The sequence below is a fragment of the Rousettus aegyptiacus genome, unplaced genomic scaffold (genome assembly GCF_014176215.1).
Source record: "Rousettus aegyptiacus isolate mRouAeg1 unplaced genomic scaffold, mRouAeg1.p scaffold_m13_p_16, whole genome shotgun sequence".
Lineage (NCBI taxonomy): Eukaryota > Metazoa > Chordata > Mammalia > Chiroptera > Pteropodidae > Rousettus > Rousettus aegyptiacus.
The window spans coordinates 18276139-18297386 of NW_023416291.1; the positions used below are offsets into that span (position 1 = coordinate 18276139).

At 38.9% G+C, this 21248-nt stretch overlaps 1 protein-coding gene and 1 long non-coding RNA gene across 7 annotated transcripts in view; one reads left to right on the forward strand and one right to left on the reverse strand.

Moving 5' to 3' along the window:
- The window catches only part of GATB (glutamyl-tRNA amidotransferase subunit B), a 75697-nt gene extending 63065 nt beyond the window's left edge, over positions 1-12632 (reverse strand). The window contains exons 1-2 of one of the 2 annotated variants that reach the window (XM_016144573.2): positions 12429-12632; positions 10220-10370 (exon numbers count right to left, since the gene is read on the reverse strand). In XM_016144573.2, the coding sequence (XP_016000059.2) occupies positions 10220-10370; positions 12429-12604 (327 nt within the window). In that variant the 5' untranslated portion in view covers positions 12605-12632. The remainder of the gene's footprint in view (positions 1-10219; positions 10371-12428) is intronic. The other variant, XM_016144574.2, reaches the window with a different exon arrangement.
- Positions 12633-12783: 151 nt separating this feature from the next.
- Positions 12784-19521, forward strand: LOC107510739. Of its 5 annotated transcripts, XR_004954869.1 has the most exons (6): positions 12784-13182; positions 13297-13405; positions 14386-14458; positions 14610-14717; positions 16606-16691; positions 16791-19521. It is a non-coding gene; the product is annotated as an uncharacterized LOC107510739 (long non-coding RNA). The 5 variants fall into 5 exon arrangements; XR_004954870.1 differs by having other exon boundaries at positions 14386-14985; XR_004954868.1 differs by having other exon boundaries at positions 14386-14717.
- Positions 19522-21248: the final 1727 nt, after the last annotated feature.

Here is a 21248-nt window from a genome sequence, read left to right on the forward strand (position 1 = left end):
TAATAGCACCTACATATATATCAGACTTGCAGCAACTCCTAACTATAGTGGAACACAGACTGGAAGCTAAGCATTAAACTGGGAGTAAGAAACTCAAGTTCAAATCCAACTGGGACATTAAGTAATTGCATGACCATGGGCAAGTCGCACCGTGTTTCTCTCATCTGTAAATGACAAAGACTAAATGAATGATTTCCAGGACCTCTTCCTACTCTACTCTTGTACAGCTTCGAGAAGCTAACTTGCTTTCATGCCATCTGTGTACTTTATTTCGTAGAACAGGTCTCTACTCAGAGCCTTGTTCTTATTTACATTAATAAGTAGTCTGGCTTTCTGGGTTATAACAGATCAGAAATAACAACTGAGAAGTGAAAAATGAGTAAGAAGAGATTCCTAGGATCAAATACACTGAGTAGCTTAAAAGCGGTAAGGGGTGGATGACTGTATTAATAAGGAAAATGACTATAATGTAAAGATTAAAAAGAAAGCTCTTGTTAGCAATTGGTTCAGATAGCTTTCCACACCTCAGCTGCCCTTCAAGGCTCCATTTTATTACAATAACTTTTAAACAATAACTGATGTTGCTCATAATCTTGACCAGTCAAGAAAAGCTTGGCTTGTGTTCAACATATCCTATTTAAAAGCAGGAAAGTATAAAATCATTTTGGAAAGAGTTCTATAAAGAGGTTTAAATAGTATCAAAATGGTTTCAGACACCTGGAAAATTCGTTCATACGGTCTCCCCACACATGTGCATGGCTGTGTGCAGTTACACAGAGAAATATTTCTTAAAGGTGTTAATACACATGCTTTATGAAAGGTACTGTCAAGTGGCCCAAGAAAGAGCCAGAACTACTTTTTAGAACCTTATAATCAAACGCAGAAATCCTTATAAACAACATACATAAAAGGATGTTCCATCAACTACATGAAATAAATACATGCCGGTGAAGTGGCAGCATTATAAGCAGTAGTTAGGTTTCGCGCAGGGAATACTGCATGTAAGACTGGCGTAGAGGTGGAGGAAGTGAAGATGGCTGTGCAGGAGGCTTTCAAGGATCCACTGACAGATGGGGAAGGAGTCAAATGCGTTCCACAGTGAGGGAAGATGAGGTCATGCTACTTGCTGAGTGTGAAAGCCCATCATCATCATGAGTCATCTGAGTTCATGGGAGATATCCAGGCAATAACACCATAAGGCAAGTTAGGACCATCAGAAGGGTTTAAGGGCTGAAAGGGAACCTTCCCACATTTGTGTGTACACGATCACAGACATACCTCTTTTAAAGGGGCAACGGTCACAGGGCAAAACCCCTCACCCCTGCAACACCCAGCCCACTCTACAAAGGAATGAAAGAAAACTATATACAAGTGCCTCAGAGTGACTGGCAAAACTAAAGTCTGAGAACACAATGCAATTATAAGTTCTACAGATTACATTAAAGCAAATCATTGAAATGGAAAAAAATTTTATTAGCAAACTGTCACACTTTGTCTTCTTAGTCAAATAACAAAACATTGTCTAAGTATAAACAGAGAGGTAAATATAGATCTGATTATAAATGTATGCATTTAAACACTTTTCCCTATTGCTGTTTTCTTGAATTTCCATTTCATTTAGAAGCTTTGAGTTAAAAACATCTTTTATAATAATGTTCAGAATTAAGGGTCAGGTAAGCGTTTCAGCCTGATGTTCTCTACAACCAGTCAAGTATATCTAAATCTATTAGGTCCTTGTTATTGCCAGTATCTGCTGTGTTCAGCGGGCTAGAATATTGCAGATTTACCTATCTGTAAATAAATCTGTCATGAGAAATTTAAAAAATAAATTAATCTCAAAGTACTTCACAAAAGCATTCACATTATCATTTCTTTAAGGGGCAAGATCTCTTATGGTACAATCTGCAGACATGTTCAGAAATGAGTCTCTAGCATAAAGCACAGTATCTGCATTGTTTGTCAGTTCCCAGAGGGCAGGCATCACATCGGATTTATTCACATCATATTTTTCCCCTCTTTATTCCCCTTCTTCTTGCTAACATGGTATACAATTTGTGAATAAAATAAAGTTCTGTAGAATGAGATAAACATTTTAGTTTTCATTCCACAGCTGCCAGGGCCAATTCAAAACATCTTTGATATGAAAAGCCCCAAATGTTTTTTTAAGGCAGGCTGATCCTGAGAAAAGAGGCGAATATTCTTGCATACTTGTTAGAAAAGGGCTTTTAGAAAGTTCTGGAAATAAGCAGCATTCGTGGTTAGTAGGGGTTCCATGTTACCTGAAGATAAGAGCTTCCAGACAAATAAAACAAGGGCAGAGTCACTAGTTTCTAATTAACCTAACTGTGGCACAGCCTGAAGTTATCAGAAGTTACCTACTGGCCACAGCTGAGCATCCTACCAGCTCACACGGACATAGAGGTGTTCTCTTCACTTTCCCCTGCATCGGAGGTGGGACCCAGAGTGGAAAGCATTTCAAATAAGAGTGAGTGAGTGTGTGAGTGTGTGTGTAAGCAGGTTTGTTCATGTATAAATTTCAAACTACCTGGATGCCTTGCTGAAATCTCACAATTACTGGAAACACTGGCAAATTATGAAACAGACTGGTAAATTCCATGACATTCATTCAAATAACTTTCTTTCCTATTTTTCTTTCTATTAGCATCAATATACAAAGTATTGAATGTAGAGAAATTGGAATGACATTGATAAAAAGGAAATAACTAAGAAAATAGTCTAAGATCCTGCCTATAGTTTCACAAATAATTAATAAATTAAAGAAGATTCTGTACCTGAGTAAGAGGTTTTGTTGTTGTTCTTGTTGTTTTAAACTAGGTCAAAACAATGAGTGAGGCTGAATCCCTGCTGTTATAAAAAACAAGAATGCTGTCCTTAGTTTGGCTGTACTCCTTCCTATAAGCAGGAAAATGGGCTGAATGACCTTTTCAGCCTGAAGATTTATGATAGGATTCCATATAATTCTAAAACTAAAGGTAAAACAAGAAGATAAAATGCCTGTGGTCTTAAGAAACATTCAGAAGAAGGGTCACTAATCAGGATGCGGGGAGGTGGAGAAGGGAGATGAGAATGAGTATTACATCTATAAACACGGACATTTAAATTTACAAACACACAACAGCCAAGCTCAAAAGCAAGAAAGGAAATCTCCTGGGGCACACAGCCATAGTGGAGTTTAAAACCACCTATCTCTCAGGGGCAACTGTAAGAGGCAGGACCCGCAAAGGGGTTAAGAGTGTGAAATTAGGAGCCAGACTCCAGGCATACCTGCGAGATGCTGCAGCTTCTGCTCCGGACCACTGCAACAAAGCTAGCAGTGGATCTTTTTGTTGGTGGAGGGTCTTGCCTTTGATTTGTAAAAAAATGCAACATCTGTGAAGCCCAATAAAGCAAAGCACAATACAAGGTATGCCTGTACTGAATTTGAATCTGGCTTCTCCACTTACTTTCTGATTGGGATAATGACAGGAACGGTCTCATAGGTTGTTAGAGGTTTAAGTAAGTTAACACATATAAAGAAAACACCTGAACACTGCCTGGCACATAGCACTCAATTAATGTCAGCTGATTTTACTATCATTGTTAACCAGGCTGAAGAGACGAACTCGGTGCTGGTGATTTAAAGCACCTTAGCAGCAGAAATCAAGGCTGGGAGCCCCTTGGGGTAGGTCTCTGGGAGCCACAAACTCAGTCCAGCCAGAAAAATCTTCGGCCACCAACTGAAGCAGCTTCTATAGAGGAGGTCACCCACCTCAGGCCCAGGGTGAAAAAAGTCTTGAGAAATCAGAGCCCCTGGCCCTGTACCTGGCTTGGGTGTGGGGCCTAAATGTTAGCACTATCCAAGTTGTGTGACCGCTGGGGGCTGAGAAATTAACATAGAAACTGTTTGTTCAATAAAGCAGAGGCCACCATAAATTCATCCTGCAGAGATACGTCCCCTGTCTAGGCCTCAGTCTTCAAGTACAAAAATCACAGAGTACCGAGGAGAATAAATAAAAACAAACCCACATCCGGACATATCCTGGGTAAAGCTATCAGAGAGAAAAAAACAGATTACCTACAAAGGATGCATACTTCTCATCAGCAGTAATAGATGCCTGAGGACGATGGAATCATGTCTTCAAAGTGCTGAGGGGAAATAACTGTCAACTTAGAACTCTACACCATCATTCAAGAGCCAGGGAGAAACAGAAATGATTGGAGACACAGAAAAGCGAACAAAGTGCCTCCCCCCTTGACAAAGAATGCAAGAAATACATAGGCAAGAAAGAGCTCCAAAAAGGAGAGTGAGAAGAAACAGTATTTGCTAGAAAAGAAAGAAATCAGATAGGAGCCTCCGCAGCCTTCCACAACCCAACCTAAAAAATTGCCTTTACACATGAGAAGGGGGCACATTGCCTGAGGTGACCGTGGGCGAGCTGTCTTCCCTGTGCTCTGGGGATACCTCCTGCTTTCTTAGGAACCTGATTCTATTAATAATTTCTTCTCCTGTTTGTTACTCCTTTAAACCTAAGTTTAATTGTTGAACAAAATATTACAGGCATGTATCCTTAAATAATTTATAATGCAAAGCAGACGTTCTCACCACCTCCCTCCACAGTCCTGTTTCCTGGCAGCAACAGCCTTCAGATCTTTGAGCTGTCTTGTGTGGTATTCATCTTCCTATTTTTAAATACTATGCTATGCCAGGAGACCTTTGGAAAATCCATCACCTGCTGGTCAAGGCTTGTGACTATTTACACTGTCACAATCCTTCCTTACTCTGGAAAAAAGACTTGATAAACTGTCCCAATGACAGTGTTCTTGTTTTTAGAACATGGAGCCACAAGACTTGGCCCTCTCCATTCCCAAGAGATAATTTATATAAGTTATAAGGTGAGATACTTTTATATCTTATTCTGTCTCATAAGACTTTACTCATATTGCTACTTTATTATATTTCTATTCAAGAACAAAATACACCACTCCCTAAGTACAACTCCAAGATAAACTGAGTTAAAAGTCCAAAAAGTTAGATTGGTAGGTACGTAAGTCACTTTGCCTCCAAAAAAAAGCAGGGCCTCCCGCCACCTGTGTGACCTTGGGTGTGAATGATCTAGAATGCGGATGAGCCTATTCCTCTGAAGAGCAGGGTGAGGGCGGGAGTTACAGGTGGGGGTGGGTGGGTCTGTTACTGCTCGAACTGTAGGAACTAAAAAGAAATTTCACCAACAGAAGGCTGAGGTACCAGTAGAAGCAATATTTGATTATTACTTAATATTATCTATGTAATAAAAATTTTGTTGAAAACCCTTTGACTAATAATCTGTCTCGAGAGTTCTAAATCTTTCATTCATTGTGTTATTTTAAAAATAAAAAAAAGAAAGAAATAACAACAGCCAAAAAACTAAAATCAACCAACCAACTTAGGGCCTGAAAGAAGAGAGGCCTCCCCTACTCTATGGTCAAAAATCTTCCTAAAGCAGATATTCTTATATTTTTTTCCTGTTTTATCAAGGTAGAACATGTTTTTCTAATTATAATAGGTAAGAATTCAGTTCTTTCCCAATATCTCAGTTACATCAGTTTGTGTAAAATCAGTAGTTGGTGTTTATTATTATTACATAAATGTTTCTCTGCTAAACTGTTAAGTATATAGTATAACATTTCCTCTCTTGAACTTTAGTTTTCCCTGGAGTTAACGGGTCTCTTTCATTTTATCCTCTACTTCACTTTGTATTACCTACTGTTTATTATTCTCAAAGGCTCCAGTTTACAAGTAAAATCTCTTTCTAAACAAACATTAGACATCCGCTATGCCCACCAATCAGATGTGGGACATCTTGATTGGTCCTCTCGTTTTCTATTTTTCCCTCCTATTGTGCAATTCTCTGTACGTGTGTTACAGTCTCCAGAACACTTTATTGACTTCACTTGCTAAATCTTTGGATTGGGGGGCCATCATAATTTTAATTTCTAAGAGCTCATTTTAATTGATGGTTCGTTTTTAAAAAGCAGCCTCATATTCTTATTTCAAGGATGCAGTTACCTCCACATCTCTCTGAGGACATTCACACAAGCATTTACTATTTAAAGTATCCCTTTTACCTCCTGCATCATCTGTTGCCTCTTATTTCTTTTAGCTTTCTTTTCATTTTTGGCTCTGTCCATTATGTTGGAGAAGTTCCTCAAATGTCTGGTGATTTCTGGCTGCCAATTTATATTTTAAAGGAAATAAAATTTTGATAAAAAGCTTATGTAAATATCTAGGGCTTATTGACTGGTGACCTTCACTCTAGGATAGTCAGGTGACCAGGTAGCTTTTCTATTGAGAGACAACCTCCTCCCACCAAATTCTTACCTCTAGGGACAGAAAATCTCCAAACAAATTCCTGAAGACTCCTGCTTGGGAGAGGAGGACATACCAAGTTACTTGAGCTGCTGGAACAGGGCAGGGGAAGGGGCTGAGCAGGCCTCAGAGCTTGGAACCTGTCTGACACCAGGGCCTTTTGCTCTGCCTGGGGTCTCCAGGGCAAGTGTGTCACCAGCTAAATCTCTCCCCAATTACAGATTTCTGTGGGGGTGAAGAAGCTCCAGAGGGTCAGGGAGAGGACCTTAGGTCTAACTGTTCTGTATACTGAGTTAATCTCTTTGCTTGCACCCCAACCTTGCCCCAGCCTTCCACAACACCTGAAGCTCCCGTCCCGACTCTTCCTGAGGACGCATAGGGCACACCATCTTGTTTCTCACTAGTGTTCCTTTCTGTAGACTTTCGGTCCCATCTTTAGGTAATAGCGAACCCGGCTCTGCTAAGTCGGGCCCTTCTCCATCCACCACCTCTCATGCACTCTGGTCTCTTCTCCTGTTCTCTTGGAGGTTTATGACTTTTAATTCTTTTACCATTATTTCAGTAAGGTTTCTTCGGGGTGGGGTGAGAGACAAGATTAAATATATATGTTTGATTTGCCATATTTATCAAATGCCTCTTTAACTGTGCTTTCTCCATTGGTTGCTTCTCACCAGCATTTAAAAAGTTTTTATTTTATTGCAGTAGGAACACTTAACATGAGATCTACCCTCTTAAAACACATATTAAGTGTACAATACAATACTGTTGACCATAACTCATTACCATTTAAACATTCTCAAACCTCTTGAATGTTAAGAAAATCAGGACTAATAAAACGTTTCCCTTGATTCACTGTCTCCTTTCACCTCCTGTCTTTTCCTTCATAGTCAGTCAAACGGTTAAAACAGTTGTCCACACTTTCACCTCCTCAACACTCCCGAATTTCTCAATCTGCTGCCACCTACCTTCTACCTCCTTTACTCCACTGAAACGTGCAAAGTCCAATTGATAAGTCCTTACTAGTCCTCACCTTGACCTCTCAGTAACATTTACACTGTTCTACTCCTTCCTTCTCAAAACACTCCCTTCCTGGGAGTTTCTGACCCCACGTTCTCCTTGCAAATGGGATCCACACCTCTTAGCAGTATTTAAATGGTACAGACTATGCTTCCCATACCAGTCTCACCTCTCGCCATGGCCATATTCAAGTTCTATGCTACAGTGCCTGGGACTTCTTTCAGTTCCTAGAGCAAGCCATATCCTGTTTTTCTTCTGATCTTTGTGCATCTTACTTTTTATTTGCCCAGCTTTGCAAATTCCCCATACCTGTGTTGAATGAACTATGATATGCTGCTCCTAGGGCGCCTGTACGTCCACCACCAACATGTTTACTAAAAAGTACTGCTACTCTCTGCTTATCTGGCCATGCTTCTTGAAGGCCGGACCCATGTCTACCTTCTACTTCATTTAAAGCTGCATCACTAGTGCAAGTTTGATGGCCAGCTCATGGCAGGCGTCCAATAATTGTCAGAGGAGTAACAGAAGACACACAGAGAGGGACAATCGAATGCTTACAAAAAGATACACATTGTCATATTTTTCTTTAATGGGCCAGCAGGGCAAATGAAGTTACAAATAGACCAATTTGGTCTACAGAAAGACTTTACACTATAACCTAAATTTTTTTGGCCACCTTTTTCTATAGTTGTATCAGTGTATCTGATAACCAGCCACCATTTTTTTATACAAAATAAACCAAATGGAGAGTCAGAATATCAATACACCAACTCCAAAGGGCTTAGAGAAGGACAATTGTCTAAGGGTTTCAGCATATCTTAAATCTCTACATAGGTAAATCATAGAGTTTTGAAATGCTATGGGAGTGGTAATGTTTTATTCTGGTAGTTCGGGTTTTAATTTTGCTCACATACCAAAATAGGTCTGAAAAAGAGGCGGATTAGCTCTGTTGAAAGAGTAACCCATTAGACTACTCGGACCATGAGTGCTATGGACTCTGAAGAGGAAAAACAAACCCCAGCTCAAGCAAAACTGGATTTCAAGCCTTTGACTATCACTTAATGTAAGCCAAGCTCTCAATGCTCAAATATCCCAAACACCTTCACTGTTTTATTGATATGGTTATCACTGGCAAATACCTTCTTCTTTGGTGCATAACCATAATTCTTTTAAAGCATGTTGATATTTCAGTTATTTCGAATTGTCTATAATATTTGACTACATGTAGCTACAACTGAAGAGCCTATTTATAGAAAACATGCCCATCTGAAAATAGATGTTTCTAAATGTTAACTACAATAAATACTTTGCTAGATACTATAGTCCCAGCTGGAAAAACCTAGAAAGAATGCAGAGATTATGTCCAGTCTCTTGATAATGAACAAACATGTAAAAAAAATGTTTTGCACTCAGAAGGCAAAAAGGTTGTGACGAATTGCTTTCCATTTCACTTGTCTGAATAGCTATTACTTTATTTCTATGCTGTGAGTCCCTGCCCCCCAAAAGAACTCATACATTTATAACTGAAAAATTATCTCTTTTCAAAAAACAAACAAACAAAAAAAACAAAAAAAAAATCTCTCCAGAGATAGACACGCTAAGCTGGAGGGAGGGAAGGACAGACAGACACCCTTATACATATTTTTCTTTCCCAGCATGATCCAACGGCAAGTTAAGGTGACCTTAGATATCGTTTGCAGGGATGGGGGTCCTCCGTCACAAAAGCACAAGTAAGGAAAAAGGGCTGAGGTAGAGACACTGCCCCGAGTATGGCAGGTACATTAGAAGAACTGCCCACAACTTTCCACACTGGGCAGTGACCCTGAGAAAGGCAAAGCCCTGCCCCTACAAGCCTGCCAGTTCAACCAGCTTCCAGTTGTATTTAAATGTTAGAGAGTATAGAATTCACCTGTGATGATCCTCCCACCCCCCTTCTGCCCCCCACCTCCTTATCACCACACACACACACACACACACACACATATATATATATACACGCACACACACGCACACACACGTACATACATACATACATACACACACACACATACATATATATTCATCCAAGAATGGCAGGAACCACCACATACAGTTTATACTATGGGTCCTAAACAGACTATGAGCCATTTATTAGCATAAATAGTCACATTACTCCTTCCATTCTTTTCTTCAAACTGTAGCCGACTAAAGGAAAATATAAGCTAAAAATCTTGACGATGAATATAGTAACTCCAATCATTATTGACCTTACTCTGTAATATCACATGATTTATGCTGCTTTCTTTGACTGGACTCCTCTTCCTCCTTCATTTATTTGCCTAACTCCCACCTGGCTTTTCAGATAGCTCAGACACCACTTCTTCCAACAACTCATCCTTAACCAACCATATCTGTGCCTCAATTTCTCATAATAGTCCTTCTCTCACTAAATTAAGTGTCCTTCCTCTGAGTTCAAAAGCATGTCCTGCATATCGCCTTCACAGGAGTGACCATATAGCACTCTATTTGTTTATATGACACACCTCCTCAACCAATCATTGACCTCGAAGGCAAGGATCATGGCTCGTCTTTATTTTCCAGTTTATTTCACAGTTTCTCATATTTGGTAGACATTCTAAAATGTGTGTGTGAAATGACTGAACAAATGTAGGAATAGACAGATGACGTTTAGACTTAGAAACAAAATTATAGAAATGAGTCTTTAGAAAACATTTAGTCCACTCCACTTCATCCAAAAATTCCCTAAGCAAGTATTTCCTAACAACTGTGCCAAGATATTAAAACAAGGAAACCATTATTGATGTTCACGAAAACATAAATATTTTCTAATGCAAATAGCATTAAATAAAAACTTACCGGCAAAGTTCCAGGCAGAGATGCATCAAAAAAAGATACCAAAGAATTTGGAGGTGCTGCAAAGTGGACTTTAGATCCAGAGAAGAGTTTAGAGTTGGAGGAAATCTGGGCATGAATTTCCAAACCCACCACAGCTGTCCATTCGTGTTCACTAAAGAGAAAGATAAAGGTTAAGAAGTGGTTAGCAACGGCCATGCCCTCCTGAACGTGCCCGATCTCATCTGATCTCAGGGTCGTGCCTGGTTAGTACTTGGATGGGAGACCACTTTGGAATACCAGGTGCCGTAGACGTTTAAAAAAATAAAAAATAAAAAAAAAAGAAGTGGTTAGATCTGTCACCATATAAATTCCTATAAGCCTAAACCATAAATGTTAATTTCCTATGTTTTTACTTATTAAAATTTTATATCCTTACATTAAAAAATGTGTCATATTGTTTGTATTCATGACTAAATCAAAAGTAATTCAAAATAAACACCTACAAGGCAGGTAATATAAAATTCATTAACAACATGGCATAAGGAGAGTTCACTGTATAAACAGGAAGGTGATAGAGAAATAATTTGGCATCTTAAAACAATTTAGATATGGGTATGAGGTGGCAACTGCTTGGCTAACTTCAGTGAAAAGCACCCTTTTCTAAATGAACTGTCTAAAAATGCGAACATTTTTAGAATTAACATAAACATCAGCATTCTACAACTAGAGAAATACTGGTAAATAAATAGTTGGATATTCCAGTATTTAAAAAGAAAGGGTAATTCCCATGTTTTGAATTCATTTTATAACAATGGGTTGCAAGTAAAATTACCAGAGTGACACAGATATAGCAGATCACTACTAAATGGTACTATTCTGGGTAATTTTGTGCAAAGGAAAACATTAAACCAGCAGATACAGCCTTTTTTGGTCCCCCAAATCACTTTTAATTCCGGAGATCTAGTTTCAGGTTCCTTTGCTGTTTGTTTATGCTTGATTGCTATCAAATCTAAGAAGTTTTTAATTGCTGTAATAATCTCTTTTATCTAACCACTCTTATTCTCTTGGGTCTCTATAAACATTCCATACACAGGTCTCTCCAGGTTCTTCTAAGGGTCCTTTTGAAACCCATGTATCCTGGACCATTTGCAGATAACTTGGTTACACATACTGTCTTCATATTTTGTCTGCTCCTATCCTGCTCTTCTCTCCAACAACTTTCCATATTATCTAGACTTTTGCAGACATGTGTTGGATTTGTTTCAATCATTTCAACAATGAAGTTCTATATTTACAATATTGTGAAAAGATGAATTCCCTCTTTTTAAAGTTTGGAAGCACTGCCTGTAATTGAGAAGAATTAAACGAAGAACTCGTTAGATATTCTGCATTCACTGAAACATTATCCAGAGTATTTTTGCAGTTTCATTACATGAGAGAAAAATATTTCCCATTTATGGTGAGACGATCTAATTTACGAAAAGAAAAGAAACTGAATGCTTCGGGACATTTTCCCTCTGTTTCTCCAACTGAAAAGTACAAATAATGCCAACCTAACTACCTCAAAGAATAAATAGAATATCAGACAAGTGCCTTATATTTATGTATTTAAAAAGAAACTAAGTTTTATATAATTAAGTCTAAACAACTGTTCAGATGATATCTAGCTAAATAAGTAAAACTTTCTACACAACCAGAGGGAAGGTTTCTTGTATCGGCCACATCCTCTTAGGTCTAGATATTATGTTCAATACAGAACGACTCCACAGATGGGTGGTGTTTTCTGACTGACGATATTAAGGCACCGCCATCCAGAGTTTCTAGGTAAAGGCTTCTTTTTTACCTCAGAACACTGCTGGCCCATAGGAGCGCTAAATGGCAGCTAAGTAAGATCTCGCTCCTAATGTCACCAGCTGCACTGATGGTGTTCTTAGTAAAGTGAATGAATCCACTCTTCTGTCTGCGTGGCTTTCGATTCCAAGAAAACATGTGCGATTTTACACTTGCGAATTCCCCAATATACCTCTATTTGAGGACAGCAGTTTACATGTAGGGGCGGGGTTGACAAAGGACCAATTCTGTGCTTTCAGGGCTGCAAGTTAGAGGCCAAAACCCACTCACTGATCAAAGCGTCTAAACTGAAGGCTGGGCTGGAGCGGCCACCGTCTCCCCAGTCCCGCAGGTCTGCCACCCCATACTAAGTGGGGAGTAATGGTATGAAATAGTATACCCTTTCCTCAGCTTCTGGGCCGCGCTGAGAAGCTGCTGAGCCACTGATCTCTGTCCCCTTTTCCCGCAGAACCAGGACCCAGTTGGGGCCCCTCTTCCGTGGCGAGAACCGCGGTCAATACAGGCAAAAGCCCAACGCCTTCCAGAACAGCAACACCGCAGTACGGGTGCCGCCATTGCCGCGCCAGAGTCCTGGTCAGGTGACACAACCACCCTCTGCCGCGAGGCTCTCTGGGAAATGTAGTTCTGGATATGAGTAAACTGACACAAGCTCCGGCCGGAAGACTACTATTACCAGTGAGCACTGCGAATCGAAGGCTGCCGGAACCCTGGCGGGGAGGGGAGGGAAGGAGGCCTAGAGGAGAGCGTAGGAGGGTTTCAGGGTCGGAAGGTGTGACTCCTCCTAGCGGGGAGTTGGAGAGGTTCGTGGCTTGTGAGCATGTTGTATGAGTTTGAGTGAGAGCTAAACCTGGCCTGGATTTTATACCCCATTTAACCTTTCGAGCTCTCCCGAAGACTTCCTGAACTTTAACAACCACTCAGTTATTTTCTGTCTCTTCTGCCACTTCACACACCAATTTTTGCATTAATTCAACAAATATTTATTTGCTACCTACTATATGCCAGGGACAGTTCTTAGGCACTGGGGATGCAACAGTGAGCAAGACAGATATGGCCCTCATGCTCATGGAGCTTACATTCTTGAGAGAGAAGACATACAGAAAAGTTAACAAAAATGGGATCCTTTCATACAGGTATTAAGTGCTATGGTTAAGCAGGGTCTCAAATAGACGTAGGTTGAGCCTTCGGGTGCATTTTAAAACAGGCATAAATCATATTGTCACACTTTGACTTATTGAACTTTACAGGTGTTGTGTTTTCTTATAAACCGAAGACAAGACCTTCCAGAAGCAAAAAGATGACGACTCGCAGCGATACTCCACTTATCACGGTGGTCAAACCCGCAAAATCTCTGAGGTATGCCTATACTCTATTATACTGGTCTGGAATGGAGCCTTCGGTATATCTTCAAGTTATGCCTGTATTATCCTTTCTGTTCTTGACCAGTATTTGAAACAGTCTTCTTATATGCGAGGAACCCTTGACGGCAGACACCATCATCCCAGCCGACTTCTTTTATTTTCCTGCTTCGGAACTCATACCCCTCGTTGAAACTCCCACTGATTTCTTGCATTTGCATGCATAATTTAAAATAGCCATTTAGCCATACTCTATCATATCACCCTATTTTACTTCTCGACATACTGCTTATGACTATCTGATGTTTATGGGGAATTCGTCTTATTTAACACAGTATTACCAGTGCACAAAGTCAGCCCCTCAGAAACATTCGTTGAATGACAGTGCAGTGAGGAGCATGTATTTGACAAAGGATGGAGTGGATGCCCCTTGGAGTACTGGTTGTTAAGGAGAAAGATGAGATAGTGTGGTGGTGGAGGCAAAGAAAAATTGACATGTGTGAGATAGATTAAAGAGGTAAGATGGAAAGACTTGGTCGATGGATTGGATATGATGGTGGAAGACTAGATGGGGTCAAGCACCTTCTCGATTCCCCGCTTATACAACTGGATGAGTGATGGAATTATTCACTGAGAAAAGGAAATTAGAAAAGAAATAGGTTTACGGAAAAACGTGTTTGGTTTCCTTGGAGACATACAAGAGAAGTCAAGTAGGCATCATTGATGCCTGGGTATGGAGGAGAAAAAACCTGCATACTCTGCATACTTCACAGTGATAGATTTTCAGTTATTGATCAATAACCTATTAAATAGACAACTGTAACCTATGATCCATTCCAATTAAGACTACAGTACAGTTTTGATATTATGTAATTTAATTCCTCCATGGAGGCAATTTTAGTTACTCTCCTTAAAATTGTCATTATTTACTTTTTCTATCTTTTTATTTTTATTTTTTCACCCACTATCATTGATCAGCATTGCTATACCAGAAGTATTTCACATGACCAAAAATGAAAATGAGAGAAATGACAGAGACTGCAAAGTAAAGGTGGGGATGTTTGTTCCAATATTTCTCTCTCATTATTGCCCTTTCTGTCAGGTTCAGATCACTCTTTAGATCCTTTAGTAGTTTCTCTCCTCTAAGTGTCCACATTTCCCAGTTTGACTCTAGGTAAGCTTGCTTACTTTTTCTCATTTAGTTCCTCAGGTTTTTCTGGCCCAGACTGGGGGTCAGAAGCTGCCTGTGATCACAACTGGTTCCACCTTGGACAGGACTGCATAGGAGAGGGGATTCCTGTCTCTTGGAAGTGAGTGTGGGAGTCGTCGGGCCGAAAGGAAATGGGGCTCCTTGCCACCTTACCGCTGGTGATCAGCACACTTAGGAGGCAAATCCCGGCCTAATGGGAGGAGTCAGGAGTGTTTTAGAAAACCCATGTGAGAGACAGCAGCATACCTAATGAAAATCGAAATGCACTATAATGGAAACTCATCTGTTAATGAAGCCGCACTGCAGTGATAGCATAGCACTTCAAAGGCTCCCACCCCACCACTAGAGGGAGAGAAACTCCTGTGCATGTAAGTGTACTTGATTCCTTTCACAAATGGAAACGTAGTTCAATGCATATCGCACAACTTTTCAAAATTCCATAAGAACTAATGGCTCCTTTTTCTCCTAAGGTATCTGTCATTTTCAGAAATGTCCATTGGTTTCCTCAGGCTTGATCTAGTGCCTAAGAGTGCACTGTTTTCCAAGTGCCCCTCCTGCCTTGCTCCTTAGCTAGTCGGGTGCTCCCACCGAACCATCTACCATGGGACCATTTCTTGCCTTCCTCCTGCATGCCAAGTCTGATACCTGTCAGAGCTCTTGCTGACAGACAGCTTTCTAGCTGAGAGAGCTATTTTGGTTCCACCGAAAAGGTGGCTGTCATCTGGAAGACACAGAGGTTTTCATTTTCAAGAAGCTCAGAAGGAAGCAGAATAGGATTTCTAGCAAAAAACATTTTCTTAGGGAGAGTTTCTCAGCTATTATTTTACTCATATAATCGACACAATACAAATAAACTTAGAAGAAATTTTTAAAAAGACAGCAGAGTTTCAAGTTATTATTTATAAACAGCAGTAGTTAGGAGTATGTCTAAAGTATCATGCGTGGTTTTATTTAGTGTTCTTCAGAAAGTCTTTGCACCTCAGAGTTGGAACGCCCTGGCTTGCCTCTGTGTTTGACTCAATATCCAGAGGTATCTATATAAACATTTCCCCCCTATCTAAATTGTGTTTAATTGTAATCACTCCCTTTCTCATTCTTTCCCTGGTTTGGGAATGGAGATATAACGTGAAAACATGGTAGTCTAGGATGTATAGCATTTTCAGTAACAAGGGTAAAACGTGAGGGAATGATGCAAGCGGTTGTAAGTTTCCATTTTTTTAAAAGGAAGTAAACAATTTTAATGGAAACATGTACATTTCAAGTAAAATTAAAAGGAGATAGTTTCTATCATTTATTTTAACAATGTATCATGGCAGTGTATCTAAAAGTCTATTTGTATACAGTTTTGAATCTTTAAATTGTGTTAATTAAGCTATTCTTTGATGAACTACTTTTGCCCTATAGAAGCAAAGACAGTACTTTAAAGACATTTAGCAGGCTAATAAAATGCCCCTTGCAGTCTGACAGAGCTGGATATAGATGGTTATATCCAGCTTTGAGTTTGATCCAGTTTTGAGTTTGGTCCCTCTGTGGGACTTTTAGTTTCTATCTGTTCTATGGCTATAGCACCCAGCCTGCTGTCTTGACATTTCATATCATGTGGAGAGGAAGGGAGGGTAACTAGGTCAGTATAAGTTCTCTGGAAAAAAGAAAAAGAAAACCCTTAAGATGGTATACATACAAGAAAAGTTGTTAGCATTATTTTCATATAAGAAGCACTAGGGGAAGCCCTATTTTTGAAAAAGCATTCTAAAAACATAAAGCTCCTTCTTAGAAAAACCACATCTTAAGACCCAGTTAAGTGTCATTATGGGAAGAAGAAAAGCTGGAAATATCGGCATGCTGGGCAATTGAGGGAACAGGATTCATTTCCTTTCATTTTATCATTAAGTCCTGATTCTGATAAAATACTGATGTGGAGGGAACAATTGCTTTCTAGAAGATTGCTTCGAAGCAAAGAAATCTATAACTTTTTCTTCCTTTCCAAGGCAGGGAATAGAACACCCTGTCTAGTGCCTTTGTGGAGATGAAGTGCCATGTGGGGGAGATGAGGCCAGCACACAGCTGCTAATAGGTTTGCCTGACCCGTAAACTGTAATCTCTCCACATCCTGTCTTCTTCTATCTGGTCTCAAGGGGTTTTTTACTGTTTTCCCGGGCCTTTTCTTTTCTAGAGATCTGACTGATCCTGGAAGCAAACTGGAATTACGTGCAAGAAAGAAATCCCACTCTACACATCCCCATGACTCACCACTTCTTTGACAGAAGATACTCCTCAGTCAAAGTATCGGTCGTAGAACGTGTTCAGCTCTGTGTCTCTGTAAGCTATGTTTAGCATGCGGTCAGAGCCCTGCTATGCACTAAGAAGCTCTGTCTTTTGTGTTTTGGAGTTGGGTATTTGGCCTTTGGAATTACAGAGCTTATACACACACAGGTGTGCACATGCACACACTCAACTTCCAAGCAGTATCTTATTTTAAGATCATGCACAAATAATGATCAAGACCTTTCAGATTTAAAAAAAAATAATATTTTTATATGATAAATGGTTCTCTTGATTTTAAGTCTAAAGATTTTGAGGAGCACAAGTCTGATGTTAAAGATCTAAGCCATCAAGACACATGAGCTTCGATGACACGTTTTCTTCAGCAAATGAACTACTTGCTAATTAAAGGGAAGATGTATCTGTGTTCACCAGGGTGGTACAAAAGAGCTTATCTCACACATCCTGCCAGGTAATCAGTGTCATTACCATTGAGTATCTGAACTGAGATCTCTGTATCTAGGCTGCCCTTGAACCAAGAATGGATGGGCTGCACAAAGCAATAAAGGCCGAAATCTATTGGTGGCAGAGCTTTCAGGGTTCACCACAGTTTTACGTATGGCCATTGAGAGGAAATTTAGTGTTCCATGAAGAGATGCCGGATTGAATTCAAATCAAGCAATTCAAACACAACAGCAATCAAACGATACAACTACTGAGATAAATACAAAGAAAGTCAGAAAAAAGTTCCCAGCAATTCATGAATACTAATTAGGGAGGGAAAAACCAACATAGACATTATTCTTGTCTCCTCGGAGTCTGACTCTAGATTCTAATTCACCAATAGGATTTGATAACTTGACCCAACAGTGATTTTAAGTTGATATTGATTCCACACTTAGACCAGCTTTGCTACTGAAAGGCATTTTTACTCCTCTCACATGTAGTAAAATGAAAAGAAATAACGTTAAGAATGGGACTCGATACCATGTTTTTCAAATGGTGAAAGAAAGATGATATAAAATGCGACTCTAGCAAATAAGGGCCTATCTAGCCTAATATTCTCTAAAGCTGCTCTTTATTTTGGTTGCCATAGTGCATTGGTATAGTATCTCTGGGCAACATTTTGCAGTGATTCAGAGCCCATGATTTTAAAAATATTTATACACACACACACACACACACACACACACATAAAATAAATACAATGCTTTCTACTTGACACACCAAAACTCGCAAAATCTAATGAAATGTTCTCACGATTTATGAGAGTCAGGTTGACATTTCACAGTCTTTCAGAGTTTTGTGTCCTTAGCAGATGTCAAAACGAAGAATCTTGAGTTTAGGAATGAAACTATTTGTCTCCCTTAGTTCTCTAGACCAGCAACCATTTCAGATGCCTGGGGCCTTTCTCTTGAGATCTATGACAAGAGGACGTTAGCTGCTGCGTAACAACCTCTCTTTACAGAAATTCTGTTTACTCTCATAGTAGCTTACTTCCCCAAGGAAGACCGAGGATATTTTGCCGTCAGCCTGCATTATTTGTTATCTCTTTATAGAAATGTCCATTAAACTTATCCTTATGCCCTTGCTTTCCTTTTACCCAACAGAGATCTAAGGTATTACTCATTTCAAAGTGATAATATCCCATTGCATTTGTTCCTGTGTACAGTGGATCACATGAACTGTGCTTCTCAATGTATAAGTTAATAGCTGTCCTTCATGGAGTTGAAAAATATAACTGAGTATGTGTTTTTGGTTGGATTTCTATGGTACCATTGAATCAAATGTTGTGTTTTCTCTTTTTTTCAAGACACGATGTTACTTATTTTTAGCTGTCAAGCTTGGAGTGGTAATTTTCATTTTGTCTGAAATATAATGTGACAAGACAGGCCAAATTATGGAAAATCAATTAGTTTCTGTTGCAAGAGTCATGTGTCCGAGGTCCTGTTCTGTGTCTGGTTACTACAGTTCATGTCCGCTCTTCTCCAAAATAATTCTTAAGAGAAAACTGCCCAAAGATTATTTTTCTAGAGCAAAAGCCATAGATATTTACTCTTTGTTAATTAAGATTGAAGGAGAAATAATTGCTTCTCTTCCTATACTTTTAAACCAAAAAGTCTTGAAAGAACAATGAACATTTACTTTCTGAGGCCTAAAATTGCCAAGTACTACAACTTGTGCATCATTACATCAAGCCTTTTGATATGAGATCAAGGCTAGAATGTTTCCTAGGTATGGGGTTCCACATATGCCTTACTATGTCAAGAATTCTTCTCTTATCTCTTGTTATAAAAAGTTCAACTAAAAAGTTCAATTGGACAAAAATATCTGTGTCTGATGTTTTCATTATTGTATAATGTTATTATTATTTTTTTTTATGGTTTACAGTTGAGCATGCCTTTCTACCAGGGTAAACATTGCCCCCAAATTTCTCCTGCTTTTCTGTTTTATGTTGTATGTGTTTAAATGGAGGGCTTTTGTTTCAAAGATTCATTTTGGTGTCAGGTAACTTCTTATGTTATACCTAGGGAAACCATAAGACTCTAAAGACCAAGTGTATATTTTTAAAGGTAAACAACCTTTATTACTGATTTCAGGATGTTAGTGATTCCATTTTCCCATACAGAACAGAGCAGCCATAATCACAAAATTTTCAATGAACATTGACTTGCACTTAAAGCACAGATATATAAGAATTGTTTTTAAAGAGTTGTTAAGCAACATAAAACTTGTAAGCCAAAGCCAAGTTATAACTCCTGTATTATCTAGGACCTATAATTAATTTTAAAAAATCCAAACACTTTTAAAAATAGCCTTCGGTATTGAATTCCAGCATGGTGTACAGCCATTTCTGTAAGATGTAAGTTTATTTATAGATTACAAGTGACTCAAAGATGTTAACATATAAAGGAAATGACACTCTTGAGTCTTTGTTCAGGGCTGTTTGGGGTTCTCTGAGAATGCTCAATTTACTCAGAGGATTGCTTTTAATCTTCTGAAGCAAAAGGAATTTCATAAATTAAAATCGTTGGCCAGATGGTATTTCCTGATTAATTTTTTAGCATTCGGTGTTAAACATAATAATAAAAGGAAGAGTTCTGAGAGTAAACCCAATTAACATTTCATAAAATTTATTGCTCTAGAGATGGCTTACCCTTTATTTTTATGGTTTCCATCCTTGATTACCTTGAAAAAGAGCTTGGCCGACTTACCTCCCTTCTTCCCTTCCGTTCTTTTCTCTCTCTCTTTTTTTTTTTCCATTCAACTTCCTTCTCCTATTCATACTCCATCTGTGCACTAGTCTTTACTAGGCTGCAGGTACCATTCTAAGGTTTACTTTGTCCTAACGGAGCATCTATATTCTTATCTGCCTATTCTTACATGTAGGCCAAGATATTTATGGATCTTGATAGAAAGAATATTTTTAACAGTCTGTAGTAGTTAAGTCACTGCTGCTAGAATGGTGTCACTCTTGTACAAGGGACTACTAATTCCACCTGTAATCATAGACTAGCTTATAGTTTTATAAAAACTAGATTTGTGATGTTAGAAGCAAAAATGGAAATTCTCCTTATATTTTTATTTCTTTTAAGAAAAAAATTTTCAGCTTTATTGAGGTATAATTAACAAATAAAATTATAAGATATTTAAAGCATACAACATGATGATTTGATATATGCGTGCATTGTAAAAGGAGCCTACCATAGAGTTCATTCACATTAGCATCACCTCACGTATTTACCTTCTTTCAGGAGGGGGAGCGAGACCATGTAAGTCATACTCACTTAGCAAATTTCAGTTTTACAAAACAGCATTAGCAGCCGTGGTCTCCACATTCTGCATTAGATGCTCAGAACTTACTCATCTTATGACTGACGTTTATACCCTTTTACCAACCTCTTCTCCTTCTCCCACCCCAGGGCTCCTGGCAACCACTTTTCTACTCTCTGTTTTTTCAAGTTTGACCTTTTTTTTTTTTTTTTCCTTTTTGGATTTCACATGTAAGTGATACCATGAAGGGTGTGTCTTTCTCTGTAGTGGCTTATTTCACTTAGCATAATGCCCTCGAGGTTCATCCACAAATGGCAGGATTTTCTTCTTTTCAAGGATATTATTTCATTTTGTGTAAATATCACATTATCCTTATTCACTTATTCATCAATAAATGCTTAAATTGTTTCCATACCTTGGCTACTGTGAATAATGCTGCAATGAACATGGGAGTACAGATATTTTTCAAGATAACGATCTCATTTCCTTAGCCGGATATATACCCAGAAGTGGGATTGCTGGATCATATGGTAGTTCTATTTTTAATTTTTCTACTTTCCTACAGTAGTTGGATGTTCCTATTAGCATTCAAGAT